Raw genomic sequence first — 19,668 nt, forward strand, 5'->3', positions numbered from 1 at the left:
TAGCAAAGTGACACATCCAGCACAGTTAATGATTCTCGTATTCTGCCTATCAGTTTGCCAGTAAGTAGGCTTGTTTTCTGTATACACAGATTTTATTTTTCTTAAATATACATTTTTAGACATATACATGTGTACTTGCATTAACTGCTAAACATATTACAATAACACATGAGTACTTTTAAGTGTTCACTTCTCTTTATCTTAAGACACATCAATATGAACAAGTGGAGAAGGTTCAGAACTCCTTTTTTGATCCTCACTGGCTGCTGTATTAGGTAAAGATAAATACAAGTTTTAATCCTTATACATTTTCCCTTAAGATTCCGACTTAAATATTCTAGGCCTTCAAATAATTCTGAAATATTCTAGGCCTTCAAATAATTCTGATTCAAATCCCTTTGTACATCAAAAGCATCTTCTCTGAGAATTCCCACTGTAATTAAATGTTTAGTGATTATCTGCCAGAGAAACAGATGTAACCTCATCACAACCTGGTAAAATCAGGTGTGCTCGTAAAATGAATGACTTGAAAGTGGACTAATTTAAAAAACAAAGAAAACCAACTACAAAATGTGTAATTATTTTCTAGTAAAATACACCTGCAACAATCACTGTGATTTTCTTCATATTTTGAAAAATTCTTTCGACAATGACAAGAGAATTTTTGCTTTATGAGTGTGTGAAACTTATTGCAACCTTAAATATGGACCTAGTGCTATCATCAGTATATTAACAGAATACGAAAACCTCAGGAATGTTAGCCCTTTTTTATAATTCTGTAGTTCTTGTACCTAGTGAGTGCACTTGCCTCAAGACAAATTTCTGCTGACAGTTCGTTTCTCAGATGTTTGATGGTAGCACAGCTTCAAAAAAGCAGCAGCAGAAGCAGGAGTTGTACTACTATGAAAAGGAGCACAGCTGACAACAGCAGTTTCTCTTTTGAAGTTGTTAGAAAGGAAAACGGAAGACAGAGAAGGGGCAAAACACAGGGATGAAGGAAGAACAAAGGGAGCCTATGAACTCATGAAAGATATAATGTTCATCTGACAGAACTACAGAAGAGCTTATGCATGCACAGAGAAATGATAAATTACAGAATTCTGGATAATCTGTATATGCACGTAGTATTCATTCACAAGACACTGAAGAGATATTTATTTCACAAATGTATTAAATATTGCATTTTACACTCATGTAAAACTAAATAAGGATATTGATATGGACAATCATAGCAAACATTAACATCATTTGAAAAGGCATTTAATTACCAAAGAGACACAGAGCCAAAGAGCAAAAATAAGGGAAAGAAACTGGTGCTATAGAAAGTGGACCAAATCCTGAGGAAGACTAAGTAAAAATGTAAAGCAAAGCTATAACTAATATTAAATAAAGTATCAGAGTTCTACAAAATATGCAGTCCTCCACTACTTTTTGAGTCTGTGTTCAAAAGCCAGGAAGAGATCTTTTTTTTTTTTTTTTCAATCTTAGCAGAAACCTAACCAGAAGAAAAAACTATTGATCACTAAAAGAGTGAAAACTTAGAAGTCAGGTAAAATTCTGTTTTAGGGGTAACAAGGGGAATGGGACTGTAAGTACCACATGTTACTGGGAACCAACAAGAAAAAGTGAGTAAAATGAGTGCTAGTAATCAGGTAAAAATGATCCCAAGCTGGAGATGTCCCAGCTCAGTGTCAGGGTTAGAACTAAACTCATACCACTGCATCCTGACCTTCCCTTCTTCCCTCTCTCTGGGTGCATAAAGGGACAAGGAGAGACTTGTGACACAGTCCATGAAGGTCTCAGACATGGATAACTGGAAAGCAAACAAATGCATGGTTCTCCACTAACACCACACTATCTTTCCAGAAAGTGCAAAGATAAATGTTTTTAAGAAGGTGAAGTGCTCAATTACTGCTGTAATAAAACTGCTGTAAACACCTCAGAAATACTGTATTAAGAGTTTTCCATAGAATGCATGACAGGAGAGCTGAACAGCTATTAGGTTGGATGCAGGATAAATACACTATCTAGAAAATAGAATACTTTATATTATAAGACCAATAATTCAAGTCAGGTAATCAAAATCAGAGAAAATGTTTCAACTGTCTGAAATTCCAGTCAATCATTTTTATTTTTTGTTGCAAGAATCTGGAAAGCAAAACTGGAATGCAAATATTTCTTAGTATTTCTATGGAAGTCAAGAAGAAGGTATGTCAGTGGGAAATGGAAAGTGAGGTACTCTGACCTCAGAAAACGGAAACCCTCAAAGAAGTTTTTTAAGGCACACACATACTTTGTCAAAATAAGTAAGAGGTACTAGAACTCATGAAAACTTAAGGAAAAATGAATCTCTGCATGTGCCAAGAACTAGGGTCTCTAACTAAGAGAAACTCTAACTTTTGTGCAGGGAAAGTATGAGAATTCAGATATAAGACAAATATAGATTCAAGATAAAATTGAGGAGTAATAATTCTATGCAATTGGGATGAAATTAATTTAGGTAAAAATTGAAGCGATAATTACCCTATGATAGTGAGATTTAAGCATTTACAATTTATTTATGTGTAAGTTTTGAATGGTTTAATTATTTTATAAGTTGAAAATTACTCTTTTTTTTTTTTTTTTTCCTGTGATTTAACTCCATGGTTGTTATATAACTGGATGTATATCACACTACAAATTAAATTAAACCAGGTGAAGATCAAACATGGCTGAGTTGTAAACTAGGCCAACAGCATTCAGCATTGCAAATTCTGTTTCAAAGCTACTCCCACCCCATATCTCCCAAGCTTTGTAAATTTGCTACTTTCAGATCCAAACACTGTTTAGTGACAGTGTTACATTAACGGTTGGACTCTGATCTTGAGGGTCTTTTCCTATCAAAATAATTGTATGATTCTATGATAAGATCTTTTCCAATAAGCAGTGATAGAAACAAATTTGGCTCTGGTTGTAGGAGTACAGTTTGCTTCTCCAAGTTTTCAGAAAACATCACTTCCTCCTGAGAATGGCAAAGAAACTCCCATGTTGGATTTTAACTTTGGCTGGAAGCTAACTACTTTGCAGTGAGGAGGCAAACAAAATCATTGAATATATTGGGCATTTAAAGTACTTCCAGGAACTTCTCTTGAACGACATATAACTCCTCTTGAAATAACTAAGAAGTATAAAACACTTCAACATAAAGAACTGCCACACCACCACTTATCCATGATTCTTAGCAAATCTTGCAGCCATGTAGCTTAGGCAGCTGCAGCCAACAGCCCATCTATAACATGGAAGTATTCAACATAGCATTTTGATAAGAAGTTAACATAAATGTTCAATTTGGTGCTACGGTGTTTTACATCTAAAGAATATGTCATACAGGTAATAACAAAAGACGTAATTAAATAACAACATGAAGTTTATATTATTTTTAACTCTGACATAAATAGTTATGTAGTGCAGGTGAACTCATATAATACTTTCAGATTAATATAAAAATAACAAAAATTGAAGGAAATAATTTGTATTAAACCAACACGATTTCTTGGTGCAGACTCTAGGAAGTGGCAGTGAACAGAGAATGCTCCTGGCTTTTTGGAGTAAATCTACCACATAGATTGCACAAACATACTTTTCTAGCTCTTAATGAGCTCAAGAAGAAACCACCTCACCTCCTTCATTTTCCATTTGATAGAAATTATGAGCTAAATACATATAATGAAATATTCAACTGGCAGAGAAGCCTGTTTTTCTTGCTGACTAGCGAAAAGCAGGCTGTCTCAGAAGTTCATGCCATATACTGAGGAATGAAATATGCAGGCAAGAAGCAACATTCCTTTGTAATATTAATATGCATACATCCAAGTTTGCACATATATTCTCTGGGGACCACAAAGGAATCCTCTGAAGTGTGAAATCACAGTAAATACTCTGAAATATGGCAGATTTGCAGAACTTAAGATACTTGTGCAAGTCAAAAAAATCTTTGGAACCAAGATCATATTTATAATAAAAAGTGAGTCTCAAACTAACTATGGAGAAGTTGTTTTTCTGTAATAAATTGACCAAAACCTCTTCAATGTTTTTATTTTAGAGCTGTAACACTTATTACTAGTGTCATACACTTCCTGTGTTCTTTCTTCTCAGGAAGCAGCATTTTCAGTTGTAACTTATATTTTGCTCAATGAGTCATAAATTAAAGAATTTTCCAGAGGAACACAAAAAATGATGGTTCAAATTTTATAATGCATCATGCATTAGAATACCAAAAGGCTTCTACTGCATTTTAATGACTCATTTTGCTGCTGAATAGAAAATGCCAGCTGATGTACACTGAAGTTAATAGGGACCTGAAGGAGCTAGAACTGATACTTAACTTCAAGTATCATTGGTACTCACTGTAAAGAATTGTCCCATTTAGAGCAGTTGTTTTCACTGTCAAGTACAGAGTCATCAGATTGCTTGTTTCCTGCCCAGATGCAGTCCTGGTCTCAGATACAGATGTCAGAAAAGGTAGTTCCAAATAAGAATTTCCAGTGAAGGATGGAAAAAATAGTGCTGTGTCTGAAATGAATAACCAAAAGCTAATTTTATTAATTTATTAAAAAATAAAGTAATACAATAGAATATAATCAGCAAAACATATTTTAAAATATCTGTTCTTCTGAATACATGTCAATGGTATAATCAACTATATTATTTGCAGAGCATGCATATAAAATTATTTAATTTCAAACATTCAAGTTAAATATGCAGAAAATGAAATTGTTCTAGCAGCTGCATATTACCAGAAGTGAAAAGACCATTATAGGAGGGACTACTGCTAGAAGATGAAATAAAGTTCAAAAGATTGTCACAAATAATTTCAGAAGTGTCCATGCAGAAGTTTTGTCCCATGACATCCCTGTGAAGTACTTCTGGTTTATAGTGGCAGATAAGAAACACAGGTTTTCTTCATTTTGAGGATACTCAAATGTTCTGAATTTGAAATTAAGATGAGGATGCCATTGGGCAGTATAAACATTCTTCCACTACACTACTGCTATCTTGAAAATAAATGATCACAAGAGAAAATTTTTAGCTATGAAGGCTTAACATTTGCAACATTTATTGCATTAATTACCTTTGTCACTATGCTGTGTTTTTTTTTTTTTCCTTCCCCTGAAGCAATGATAATAATACCACTCAAGCAAGAAAAAACAGAACAAAACTAATTGAGGTTAGGCAGAATGTCTTCCTGATGCCTTAAGCATCCTAGTTAAGCAACTCTCCTTGAAGACTCTCCAAATTCATCACCAGGGATACGAATAAGGAATGAGCAACAAGAAAAGCAGTCTGAGTTCAGGTAATATTTTTGTAAAGAAATTTTTAATTTAGTGAACTAGAACTGTACAATGGATTTGTAGCTGATGGTTACACTCAGATGTGACTAGTACATGATTTTTTTTTCAAACTTTTAAATTCACTATTATTTTTTTGTTTCCTTGTGAAATCTGCCCATGTTTTATTCTCTGCAATTTTTTGGGGACTTAAGAAGGAACAAAATGAAACCCCTAGTTAAACAAGTATGTGTTGAAGGTCATTCATTAAAAAAACCCCACCACAACCTGACAGCAGAAGAAAGGCAAGATGCAAAGCAAAAAGTAGCTATGTTTCTAAATGGTAGACCTGGAAAAAACAGGATTGTTGGAGAAAGTGAAAAAAATACGGCATGAAAAAATTCCCTTGGAGGGTGAGGTAAGGTCAATGGCATTACAAATCAGAAGCAGACCTACAAACTTTGTCTAATTAAATCCATACTTTCAAAAGGAACAGTACCAGCAAATCTAGCTAGCTCAGTGCAGAGACACAAACATGAATAGCGGACTGGGGCTTCCCTCATATGAGGAAAGGCTGAGAGAGCCAGGACTCCTGTGGCTGGAGAAGAAGGCTGGCTCATGTGGATCTTCTCAATGTCTACAAATACCTGACTGGAGGGGATGGAGAAGAGGGAGCAAAACTCTTTTCAGTAATGCCCCCTGACAGGCAATGGGCATACACCAAAACCCAGGAAATTCGACCTAAACACATGAAAATGCTTTTTCCACTGTGAAGGTGGTCAAACACTGACATAGGTTTCCCAGAGAGGTTTGTCAAGTCTCAGTCCTTAGAGATTTTCAAAACCTGACTGGACGTGGTTGTGAGAAACCTGTTCTAGGTGATCCTGCTCTGCTTGAGCAGATTGTCAGACTAGATAATCTCAAGAAGTCCCTTCCAACCTCATCGATCTGGTGATTCTGTGACCTTTCAAAGGGAGGATCTGTGCAAACAATGTTAATTCTTATTCTTCAAACGCAGTGCCTTCAGAAACCTCAGTGTAGCACAGTACTGACAATATAGCAGTACATCTTGCAGCTATAGCTATTAAAATGTCTTTTATTAGGCAGTTTTCAAAAAATTCAAGATTAACTGACACACTTTTGTTTCTACATTAAAAATATTCTGTGAAGTTTCTTTCAGCTATCTGAAGGTGAGGGGAAGAAGAGTGAGGAAGGGAAGTGAGCATAGGATATCCAGGCAATTTTGAAAGAAAGGACAATCTCATCAGTCCTTTACCTGGAATAGATCCCTTCAAAGGAAAGACCTTCCATAAAGACCTGTAACTTTCCAGGGAGTCCAGCACTCTGCATCCAGAGGTCTCTGCACTAATGGAAAATCAAAACTACTGAGGGAAATGCTATTTCAACTGTAGCGACTATATCTGCAGTGCTGCTCTCAAAGCAGCCTAGGCCTCCATCACCAACACAAAGTCCTCTGAGGAGTCAGCAGAAGAGATATAGCAACGACAGAGACTTTACCAGAGACTTAAACTCATACCTGGCCAACAAAGACATCCAGAACTGCTAAGATGCAGAGTACGTCCAGGGTGTGTAGGCTATTAGCCTGCTGATCCTCAAGAGTCATTCTCTAATCTAAAGCTGAGTAAAATACTAAAAAAAATGAGAACTCAGTTCCAAAAGGAGGTCTGGAGAGGAAACTGTAATTCAGTGGCAAGAATTTGGCAAGCATGTAGCCCAGCATACGGCAAGACAGTGAAAAACATATTGGAACCCCAGCATCCCAAGGGTACCTGTAGCAATATCAACTAAGTCTAAGTTTTCTTGTCTTATCTTGCACATAGTGGAAACACATTTTAAATGTTCTCAATATCTGTCAAGAAACAAGCAATTCATTTCCAGTATTGCTGGATTTGGCAAAAGTAAAAAAATCGAAATCATTGAATCATTTTTCACATCTCATGTTTTATCCTTAACAGAATTCATACATACAGCTAACTGTAGGCCCAGCACTTGAAGCTAATTCAATAACAGCAGCAAAGCATTTGATAACAGGGAATAGTTTGATGCAATGCAAACAGTTGTTTCAGCAAACTGTAGCCTCACATACAGCATTACTCTTAAAGCTTATCAGGATTAACCTGATGACACATTATTTTTGGAAGAACTTAGTAATAACCTTTGAGAGATTTCATGAGGATATGAGTGTTAGGAGATCTCTGACAGTGAAGTATTATCTTCAAAATGGTAAGAAATCCATAAACAAAAGAAACTCCATCATCCTAAGCGAAGATGTTGTGAAGTTGCTGCTATGTTTTACAGGTAACTATAGAACCATTCCATAAGGCTATATTAAATAGTAATACAAAATTCCCTGACATGGGATTCTACAGACAGTCTATGGACCATAAGAAAACACTAAGTGTCTCAAACATATTAAAGCTTTAAATTTATTTATTTATTTATTATTTAAATTTATACATTATTGGTAATAGTAAACAGTGAAAAGAAATTATTTTTAGCATGCACATATAGTAAAGATGGCTACTGTAAAACCTTTCTTAAAATGAACAAAATCATAACTCATACACTGTGAAAAAACTTGGAATAAAAGGTAACTTTTAGGGAAAAAAATGTAGAAAATACATATATCTACAAGTAAAACCTGTGTTAAGATAAAGCCGTGGTTCTGAAAAATCAGTTGCTGCTCTGTGTAGTTAAGTCTGCTTATTAAAAATCTAAAATCTTGAGGTTTGTGATGAAATGCACAGGTAGAACAGTAGTCAAAACTGCTTGTCTGGAATATCTTTTTCCACTTCCCTCCTACTAAACTCTGAATCAGCAAAAATTAAAGTCCCACGCAGCTGTGAGCATGTCTGCACACTGGTAGGTTCCATGAATCAGAGCCAAAGAGGGCATATGCTGAACTAAAATAAGCTAATAACAGAAATACTATTGATGCCAGCTACAATATGTATGTAAGACTCTACTACAACATTAGAGTATTTTACACTGTTTTTCTAACAACATTTACAGATCAGCATAGTTTAAGATGGTTGCTGGCAATAAATAAATTTGTACTTTATTTATTTCACAGAATCACAGAATGTTTGAGGTTGGAAGTGACCTCTGCAGATCATCTAGTCCAACTCACCTGCTAAAGCACTTTCACCTAGAGTAGATTGCACAGGAATGTGTCCCAGTGGGGTTTGAATGTTTCCAGAGAAGGAGACTCCACAACCTCTCTGGGCAGCCTGTTCCAGTGCTCTGGCACCCTCAAAGCAGTTGCATCTTGTATTCAGACAAAACTTCCTGTGTTTCTGTTTGTGCTCATTACCCCTTATCATGTTGTTGGGCACCACTAAAAAGAGTCTGGTCCCATCCTCCTGACACCCACCCTGGAGATAGTTATAAGCAGCCTTTTCTTCTCCAGACTGAACAGACCCAGCTCTCTCAGCTTTTCCTCATAAGAAAAATGCTCCAGAACCCTAATCATCTTTGCAGCCCTCTGCTGGTCTCTCTCGGGTAGTTCCTTGTCTTGAACTTGGGAGCCCAGAACTGGACTCAGTACTGCAGATGCAGTCTCACCAGGGTAGAGTAGAGGGAGAGGATAACTTCCTTCGACCTGCTGGTCACACTCTTCCCAATGCACCTCAGGATACTGTTTGCCTTCTTGGCCACAAGGGCACCTTGCTGACTCAAGGTTAAATTGTTGTCAACCACGACTCCCAGGTCCTTCTCCACAGACATGCTTTCCAGCAGGTCAGCTTCCTGAATTGGTGCCTGGGGTTATTCCTCCCTAGTTGCAGGGCCCTACACTTGCCTTTGTTGAATTTCATTACATTCTTCTCCTAATCTCCAGACTGTCCAGGTTTTGTTGAACAGCAGCAACAGCATTCTGCAGTATCAACCACTCCTCCCAGTTTGGTATCATCAGCAAACCTGCTGAGGGTGCACTCAGTCTCTTCATCTAGGTCATTGATGAACAGGTTGAAGAAGACTGGACCCCATACTGACCCCTGAGGAATACCACTAGCTACAGGCCCTCAACTAGACTCTACATCACTGAAGCACAGGCTTACAGAAGAAATTATTACTATTACTTCATTCTCTCCTGGGGCTACTGACACTGTCAGCTCTGACTCCAAGGGACTATTCCACTGGGGCAGAGGTCTCCAAAGTGGACTGCATGCACCCTGGGGTATATGCAAGACAAATCACTAAGGTGAAGGAAGAAAAATTTTACAACTGCAGTAGTCCACATGCATATACTTTTTTTTTTTTTTTTTTTTTTTACTGATGATGTTCACAATGAAAATAGTTTGGACACCACTGCACTAGGCAAAAATCTCAAGGGCAAAAGGAACTTAACAACCATTTCGCTCATAAGAAGGAGAGGGAACCTAATGGAGTCACCAGCACAGGAGGTCTGTAGTACAGATAATTTTTACAAAGGAATTCCACGATGATTCGTTGACCTACATCTAAGGTCTTTGAGCTTGAGATATTAGCTGTTACCACAACTAAACAGTGACAAATATGACACTATACCAAGAGAGGATAGTGAGAAAACTAATACAGTACAACTTTTCAAAGCCATACAGTTATTTTAGAGTATGTCCCTATTTCAACAAACAAAATGGATTAAGGAATTTCAGTCCCCAAACTGTATTTGTTAGGATATATAGATGTCTAAAACCTAAGCCAATCAAACTCAGGTCCCTATCTGCATACAAGCTTCAACTTTAGATACTTAAATACCTCAATGATCATGGAGCAGCATAATACAATGACTTTTATATGTATATATATATATATAAAAGACCTCGTAAGTACAAGGCAAAAATCAATGTTGAGAAAACCTTAACCAGCTTATATTATGATCATATTTGACTTAGTCTTTCTTCAGCAGCAAGGGGAAGAATACATTTTTCCACTGCTAGTAAACTGGAATCACTCTATTTTCACTCCTGTCTCTAATTTTCCATTAGCATTGTTTGCTTTTATTGTGGTAAGTTTGGCTTAGTATTGAACTCTATTAAATTCTATCCAATTCTATGAGAAATAGACATTTTAGTCTTGTAGATAGTAATATTCATCAACTGCACTAGCCATTGCTAAATAAATTCAAATGAGACATAAATAACACTTTTAATAGTGAGTGCAGAAAAAAAAAATCACAACACAACAGCAAAACAAATGCCAATTAAAACAAACAAACAAACAAACAACAAACACCACAAAACCCTAAAAAGGGAAGTAATGCATTAATCTTCCAGTAGGAGAGATCCAGTCAAACATCTGAACTACCCGTCTCCAACCTACAACTCAGATAACTGCATTCAAAGTCCTTGGTCCTCTTTAACAGTGAGCAGAAATGGGTAGTCCTTCGATGTGATTCTTCTCACCTTAAAAGAAACATCTAAAAAGGCCAGATGAATCACAACCTAAACCCACCTATTTGTCTCCATTTGCTATAAAAGGACTTGAGGGTCACTAGCTTAGCTGTAGACATGTACACCAGTAATACTGGACATTAGATGACCAGTTCTCACTCTTGACGTCTGTGCATCAGCACCAAATGACCTGCTGGAGGATTTTCTTCAGGCAAATCAAATTCATACAGTATCACAGAATCACAGAATGTTAGGGACTGGAAGGGTCCTCAAAAGATCTTTCAGACCAATCCCCCTGCCAGAGCAGGAACACCTAGATAAGGCTATACAGGAATGTGTCCTGGCGGGTTTTTGAATGTCTCCAGTAGTTCTGAGTTGAAATGTTAGAGATGTGAGCTGAACAGGATATCAGAATCATGAGTCAGGGATCTAAACCCTGAATTTACTATTTGTATTTTTCAATTACAGTGGTAAACAACCTATGACAGAGATCTGAAACTTCTGGGTAGATTCTGTACTTCTTGTTCTTTTCCATCACTCAAAGAATATGGTAGAAGCACAGATGATAAAAACTTTGCCAACCAGTGCAGAAAACATTTTCTGTATCACCAAGAATGGAGGTGTTCCTAGCAGGGAAAAAGTCAGTTTAGCAGCATTATCAAGGGACTGATGAATTCATGACTTGCTTTATCCATCTCATGCTCACAGACTACCCCAGGAGTCAAATTTAACTACCTGAGAGTAATGCGTTCTTTTATCTCATGTTCACAGTGGGAAGAAAATCAAAGTGAAAGAAATACGATTCAGAAAAATCCTAGGGATTATGTCTGGTACATACAAAATCTGACTTGAATATTTCATAAAGCATCACACACATCTACAGTAGTACAGAACTACAATAACCATTTCCTCAATGACTATAACTTTAGAAATGTACAAAATAATTGATTAGGTGATTTCAGCTGTTCCCAGACAATCAAATATGAAACAAAATAAATCTCACCCTTGCTGCTTTCATTTGTTTCAATGCACAAAAACCTTCTGCTCTCTGTGTAACAGAACTCCTACGTTAGAAGGCAAAAAGTTCTTCTGGAATAAAATGTACAAGTTTTTCTTTATGAGGCCAGCCTGGTGCCTTGTTGATAATGCTCTCTGCTGTCAACTGGGAGACCTGAATTCAGATCACTGACTTACTCTCTTACTTTGCAGATAGCTAGGGGCTTCGAATGGTAGAGAGACAGTATATTTAATCGTGAAGATTTAGAGGAAGCTCTGGGAGACAACAGGTCACATAAGCAATCCTTAAGAGCAGGATATAATTTCATTTTCATTGAAGGAAACTGCCATAGAAGTGGAGAAGTATTAGATGAAAAGAGTTTTTAAAAATCTAGGAAAATAAAGCAGATGATGCCATGAAAAGTCTCTTCTGATTTTTCCAAGCAACCTGGTAACATGCATCTGCTAAGGTACAATGAAACAAAGAACAGGAACAGAGATGACCAAAGGGATGGTAACAGCTTCCACAGTTATAAACAGATCAGGCCTATGCAACGTGATGAGGAAAATGTGAATAAGAAATTACAGCAATGTGTTTTATAACACAAAAACTAAGGGTACTCAATTATATTGTCAGGTCACATGCTTGAAAAACAAAAGGAAATTAATAATAACTTTTCACAGCATTTGTGAAATATTTTTCTTGGGTAATTTATTGCCACAAGACATTATGTAGGTCACAAGTACTATAAGATAACAATAAAAACTCAACCCCCCAAACAAACAAACAAAAAAACAACCACCAAGAACAAAAAAACCCCACAACCAACAAAAAAAATGAACCAAATAAACAAACAAAACAAACAAACAAACACACACACACACACACACACAAAACCTCCATCAAAACAAAGAAAACCCAAACTTGAAAAATTAACAAAAATACAGGAAAACCAATCTAAGCCGTCATATGAGGAAAGGATGAGAGAACTACGCTTATTCAGCCTTGAGATAAGAAGGCTTAGGGGACACATCACCACGTTGCACTACTTAGAGGGCACTTGGAGCAAGTCACTTGGAGCAGACGCGGGGTAATGGGTACAAGTTATTCCTGGGGAGATTACAATTGGACAGAAGATGGAAATTTTTCACAATGAGAAGAATCAGACATTTGAATAATCCTGACAGTGAAGTGGTGGATTCCCCAACATTGGACACTTTTAAGATTCAGCTGAACAGGGTGCTGGGCCAACTTGTCTAGACTGTGAGAACAGTGTGACTGTTGTCTAGACTGTGACAACCAGGAAAGGTTGGTTGATCCTTGAGGTCTCTTTCAATCTGGTATTCTATGATTCTATAATTCATATGCTTTGGGAAACAGAGAGCCAAAAGAAGAATAAATTATTTTCATATCCTTATTTTGTAGCCATCATTATTCTTCTTCCAACCTCACATTTTAGCAGGAAAGAATAACTGTTTTGTTGTTGTTTTTTCCTTAGACTCTCAGTTGCCGTACATCAGCAAAGCTGTAACTGTATGTATCAGTTTACACCAGATGAAAATTCAGTATTTCCGGCTAGCTAATGTGTATCTGTAAAAGGAAGAAAATGACCTGTCTCATAGACTAAGATGAAGCTTATTCAGTTAATGGCCATGAAGCATCCTAAGCTGTCCAGCTGAGTAATGCTGTGTAGTTATTAAATTCTGGGTTTTTTTGCACCTGGGACACAGTGACCATGGCTGTACACACAGAGACTGAGGGACAAGATGCTGGAAAGCAGCTCTGTGGAGAGGGATCTTGGGGTTCTGGTCAATGGCAAGTTGAACATGAGCTAATGGCGTGCCCTGGCAGCCAAAAGGGCCAACCGTGTCCTGGGGTGCATCAAACACAGCATTGCCAGCTGGGTGAGGGAGGTGATTGTCCCGCTCTGCTCTGCACTGGTGCGGTCTCACCTGGAGCACTGTGTGCAGTTCTGGGTGCCACTGGATAAAAAAAGATATTAAGCTACTGGGGAGTGTCCAGAAGAGGGCTACAAAGTTGGTGAAGAGTTTGGAGAGGGAGCCGTATGAGGAGCAGCTAAAGTCACTTGGTTTGTTCAGCCTCAGAAGAGACTAAGTGAAGACATCGCAGTCTACAACTTCCTCACAAGGGGAGGAGGAAGGGCAGGCATTGAACTTTTCTCTCTGGTGACCAATGACAGAACCCGAGGGAATAGCAGGAAGATGTGCCAGGGGAGGTTTAGTCTGCACATTAGGAAAAGGTTCTTCACCCAGAGGGTGCTGGAGCACTGGAAAAAGATTCCCAGGGAGGCAGTCATGGCCCCAAACCTGACAGTGTTCAAAAGGAGACTGGTCAACGCCCTCAGACACATGGTGTGAACCGTGGGGCTGTCCTAAGTTGGTTGTGGAAAAAATCCCAAACAATCTAGTTGTTAGTCCAAATCCATAAAGAAAATTGGCATCTTACTGTTTTTAATAGTTTTGAACACAACACAGTCATTTATCTTTTTGTTTCATTAGTTTCATCTCCAAAATTTATTACTTTGCTCCTAAGTGCACTGCATTTTGAAAAGAATCTTCCTAATTGATACTAGTACCTAATCAGATGCATTTTACCACCTGCATTGAAAATGATGCGTAAGTGCTTAATTCTTTTCCTGAATTTGACACAGAGAAAATTGGGAAGCTATTATCTCATTTTTTCTTCAAGCTCAATATATTTGACAGGAAATATGATCTTCCTGCAAAAACACCAGAGTTTTACCTATTAAAAAAGAAAAAAAAAAGTCCTATCTAGGAGGGAAATGAAGGTCCTCTATATCTTAATTTATATTTTTCAGTCTCTCCCAATTACAGGAAAAAGTCTAAGGCAGACTTTGACTATCAAGCCATAATTTGCACTGGAGTTGTCATAATGCACCACTGTATTTTATATTGAAAAACTGGTTACTTTTAAGGTCACTGTGACACATGGCAAATTTTAATGAAGCAAGGACTTGCAAAAATCTTTTGAAGTTCACTCATTAATACATTTGTTCTGTGAAGTATCACAGAAGATCTACTTGAACATTAGCTTTCACATTTTTGATTCAAGTGTAATGAAGTGGTAAAAGGAGTGAATGAAATAAAGTTTTGGTTTTCAGGGGAAAAAGGTAGCTGGTGGAATATAATACATATGGAAATGCTGACTTTTTTATAACATGTTGATGTACTAGAGATCATATATTACTTATTGCAATAGAGAACTGTTTGGTTAAACAAATGAATGTGACCCAGTATCTTAATTTTCTGTTGTTTTACTATCAGTCTCAGCTAAATGTGTATATGTTTTATTTGTGTATTTGTAGTTCTCATGTTTATAAAATTTCTAGGGCCATCTTCTTACTTTATGTGTTATCAACGTACTTTCAGTGACTTTATTTCTGCCACATAAGTTTAATTTTATTCTCTGCAATGGTGCTTGGACACAAACTAACATTCCTATCCCAAAGGATCAGAGAAACACTTGATGAGTAATTTTCTATAAAAGTTTAATTTGGAGAAATATTCAGACTTTTTCAGTGTGTGTTGTATTTAGTCAGTTGAAGAGTTCCATTTGGATAACAATGCAGACTGATTTGTCCTATAGCTGGTACCAGATAACAGATTATCAATACTATATGCAAAATGCAAGCTGTAGTTTTAAGAACACTAAATTTTATGTGCTTCTATAAATAATGCAGTTTATGTATTGCTACATTATGTATGCACCAAATTCTTATTACTTTTCTAGCAGATCTTAATGAAATTTTGATTAGACTTTCCTATTATTATTTAGACATATAGATGCATAATTTACAGAACTGTGTAAATCTAATCTGAAATTTTAATCTCAGTCTGTTTTCATAGGTTTAGGGTGCAAAGGTAGTTCATGAAATTTCTGATTTTCTAGCTATCAGTACATTCTCTGTAAAAGTAGGTTCCTCCTGCACAAATTTGGAAAGAAAAAACGAGAAAATAGTGCTCTAGAGGTACTACTACTGCATTTCTATGAAACCAAGAAGTTTCTTTATCTTCCTGTTAAAGTTTCAGTAACATGCTACTGAAGTTCATTTGAGCTATTTATGAATGATCTCCTAATCTTTTAGCAAGCATTGCATAAAATGAAGAAACTGATTTGGTAGAGTGTCAACTGGTTAAACAACCAATGATCAAGTGACTTCCTTCTACCAGTGCTTTTAATGCAAAAAATACAGATTTGACCTTTTTAGATGACCGTTTTGAAACTAATTTCACTGCTTCCCAGGACTTTGCAAGATCTCTAAACCATATTTATAGGAATATATTCACATTCTGGTTGTTATGCCTCTCTTTATTTTGATACACAATAATTTGTGGCCAATACATTCAGGGTTTTTTTCAGAAATCTGGTTAAATTTTGTTAGAAAATACTTTTCATTTTTGGTGGTGGTGGGTCTTTTTGGAGACATGGGCCAGTGCATAGATATATATATGTCTTAGTTAAAAATTAAAAAAAAAAAATATGAAAGCAGCTGCTAATAAATGGACAGAACATTGTCCAGCACAAGTGATTAATATGCTAAAAAGAGAAAAAAACCCCAAACAAATGAAGACTAAGGAGCAAAACCATACTAAGAAAAGCAAAACAAAAATTATACAGGTCAAGATGAAGCAAAAGTAAATATTTGGTATTTGATGGAAGACTGGATTTCAAAGGCAATTTTATAACTTAGCCTCCCATTAAAAAAGAAAAAAAATTAGGAGGCCAGACAAAAATCAATAAAATCCACTAAGCTGGAATAGAATTATAAAAAGAAATGCTGCATTTTTGCAAAAGGATACTAAAACCACAAAGTTCATCAAGAAGTTTTTCTAACTTCTTGAACCCGAGTGTGTAAGCTTTTCTACTTCCTAAGCCTTCCTAAGTATGCATTTACTTGATTCTAGTCAGTGAACTAGTTACAATGTTTTAATTTTTTAAACTAACATCTTACAGTTCACAGAATCACAGGATGTTAGGGATTGGAAGGAACTCAAAAGATCATCTAGTCCAATCCCTCCACCGGAGCAGGAACACCTACATGAGGTTACACAGGAAGATGTCCAGGCGGGTTTTGAATGTCTCCAGAGAAGGAGACATTCAACCTCTCTGGGCAGCCTGTTCCAGTGTTCTGTCACCCTCACTATGAAGAAGTTTTTTCTCATATTTTTGTATCCATTGCCCCTTGTCCTATCACTGGTTGTCACCATGAAGAGCCTGGCTCCATCCTCGCGACACTCACCCTTCACATATTTATAAAGATTAATGAAGTTGCACCTCAGTCTCCTCCAAGCTAAAGAGCCCCAGCTCCCTCAGCCTTTCCTCATAAGGGAGATGCTCCACTCCCTTAATCATCTTTGTGGCTCTGTGCTGGACTCTCTCCAGAAGTTCCCTGTCCTTCTTGAACTGAGGGGCCCAGAACTGGACACAATATTCCAGATGCGGTCTCAAGTTGTCCCTCAGGCTTTGGGTTTAGGATGTTTCAAGGCCTTTGGATTCAAATCACAGAGTTATTATCTTATTCTGAAAAAACCCTATTTTGCGGGTTATGATAACAGCCTGAGATTAGCGAGTGACAATGGCTGCAATTAAGAATGAGCAAGGTGAGAAACAATGTGAACATAAACACTCTCAATCTCTGCTCTCTCAAAACATTAAGTTTTAAGAGGAACAACGACAGCCACAAAATAGGAATACGATAGTATTTTTTCTCCATCTCCCAATTATGTTAACAACTTGTCATGACTTCTTTTGAGAATCATGTAGCTAACTCTGAGGTTGGTGAAAAAAAAAATAAAAATCAACAAATGACAAACCAAGTGTAATACTTAAGGGCTAAAATTATTAACAAATTAAGATAGATTAATCTTCAGTTTGCATCAGAGCAGGAAAAACAGACATTTCGGTGTATTTATCCTTTGCTTTAAGGATTCACAAAACAGAATATTTTCTGCCTCCTCACAATTTTCCTAATGTAGTTTATTTATTTTTAGCCTGAATTTTCTGATAGATGAATGCAAAAAATATAAAATTGAGAAGTACCTCTATAGACAACTTATTCGTTTCCCTCATTTCCTAACATTTGCCGCTGTTATATTAGTTAGGAACTATCAAATTTGAATTACCACTTACATATAATGATCAATTTTAACATTTGCAGTAGACTGTATCTAACATTTAATGTTCTTAGAAAAGTATTCTCCAGTTGATCTCAATATAATATTTACTTTGTTAATATTTAATAATAACACCAACAAAACCAAATCTGAATTGCAGTAACTTTAGTTGTTATTTTTGCAATTACAAGAGAGCCACATTTGAGGGAAGCACGTACATTTGCAAATATGCATGTTCAGCTAATCCCAACAGCAATAATTTCAAAGTGGTTTAATTGGCCTCACTGTTGTGGGCACACAACCAGTTCAGTCACACGAAACTGCAAGATAATATTACAGTCAAGTAAGTAAACTTTTCTGGATTAAACTAATAAGATGGCCAACCAAACACTCAGAAATGCATAATCTCTTGCAGAACTCTGTATTTTTTTTAGCAGCCTTATTCAGCCAAGATGTAAAAGCAATCCTGTCTGACATTACCTTAAGCTTAAATGAGTAATTTTACTGCCTTTATCTTGGTTATCTTGTCTTTAACTGTAGTATCATCACTCTCCCTTTCCAAAACATAACCAGTAGAAGTATCAGATGAGATGCACAGAATCACAGAATGTTAGGGATTGGAAGGGACCTTGACCATGTTCTGTTTTAGAGCTTTCAGTTCATCTGCATGCTTTTTTCCACTGATTTGATGTTACAGTCATGTAGCAAACCCCTACTGTGGCTGCAGGAGAAACAGAGAGTAACTGCTCAACTGCTCAACCTGTACATCACCTGCTGTGTGCAGACTGTAGCATGGATTTTTGGACAGTAGCGCTGGATGGGGCTCTGACCAACCTGATCTAGTTGAAGATCTCTGCTTCTTGCAGGGTGTTGGACTGGATGACCTTTAAACATCCCTTCCAACCCAAACCATTCTATGATTCTATGTTTTTGTTGAAGCAAAATTGAGCAATAGAAAAAAAAAAAATAACTTACTGCCTTGCCATAGCTGGTGCATTTTGGGTCAGTGCAAATCCCTTCTGAGAAGGAAGAAAGAAGGGGAAGATTGCTTCTCCAAGGAAGATCCGTTTGGAGACGGAAGAAGCCTGAAGCACGGCTGAAAACACAGATATCCCCAACCCCATCTCTCTTCACACTCCATTCTGCCAACCCAAAAAGGCCTGCCTAAATTTAGTCCCAAAGGTAATAAAAAGGTCTATGAGAGTTTCAACAAACCTAGGAAGCCACCCTTCTTGGGCAGATCTGTTTTCAACCCTTTTAACTTCCTTGCAGTGCAGATCTGACTTTCATCTATACAAAGAGTTACTTTCTTCTAATTTGGTGTTTTATGTTCTACCTAGGATGATGTTAGACTTCATGTTTTGGGGTGTTCTCTCTGAAAGAAAAGCAAAACAGTGTTTCAACTCTATGTTGCGGCTTACCTGGGAACCTGCCAAGCGGTTACCCCAGACTAAAAGCTCTTATTGCAGAACCATTTCTGACACAGTTTTCCAGTTATCACAAAACCTGCCTATTGATTTCAGTGAAGCATTACAGAACACATAATTTCCCTTTCGTTAAACTGTACAGAAATAGCTTTTTTTTAGCGCTACTGTAACCTCCTCTGTATTGGTGTTAAGTAGGTCTATTGAAACAGGTTGTTGATTTGATTTACAACATTAGTTTGTAAATCTATATAGTTAAATGAATAGCAAGAAATGAAAGAACACAGATAGTCTTATCCTACAGAAAAGTACACGTGGACAAAAAATTCCTTTTCTCCCTAGCTTTACTGCAGAATTCAAACACAAACTTCTGATTGATAATAATTCAAGTCC

The 19,668-nt window shown here is 36.9% G+C and overlaps 1 protein-coding gene across 1 annotated transcript in view; it reads right to left on the bottom strand.

Moving 5' to 3' along the window:
• Positions 1–19,668, bottom strand: part of EYS (eyes shut homolog) — a gene marked incomplete at its 5' end in the record, with an annotated part of 675,648 nt that overhangs the window by 145,532 nt on the left and 510,448 nt on the right. Inside the window, one exon of the mRNA XM_080341398.1 lies at positions 4,383–4,551. Within this exon, the coding sequence (XP_080197524.1) occupies positions 4,383–4,551 (169 nt within the window). The remainder of the gene's footprint in view (positions 1–4,382; positions 4,552–19,668) is intronic.

Source organism: Nesoenas mayeri (assembly GCF_963082525.1).
Source record: "Nesoenas mayeri genome assembly, chromosome: 3".
NCBI lineage: Eukaryota > Metazoa > Chordata > Aves > Columbiformes > Columbidae > Nesoenas > Nesoenas mayeri.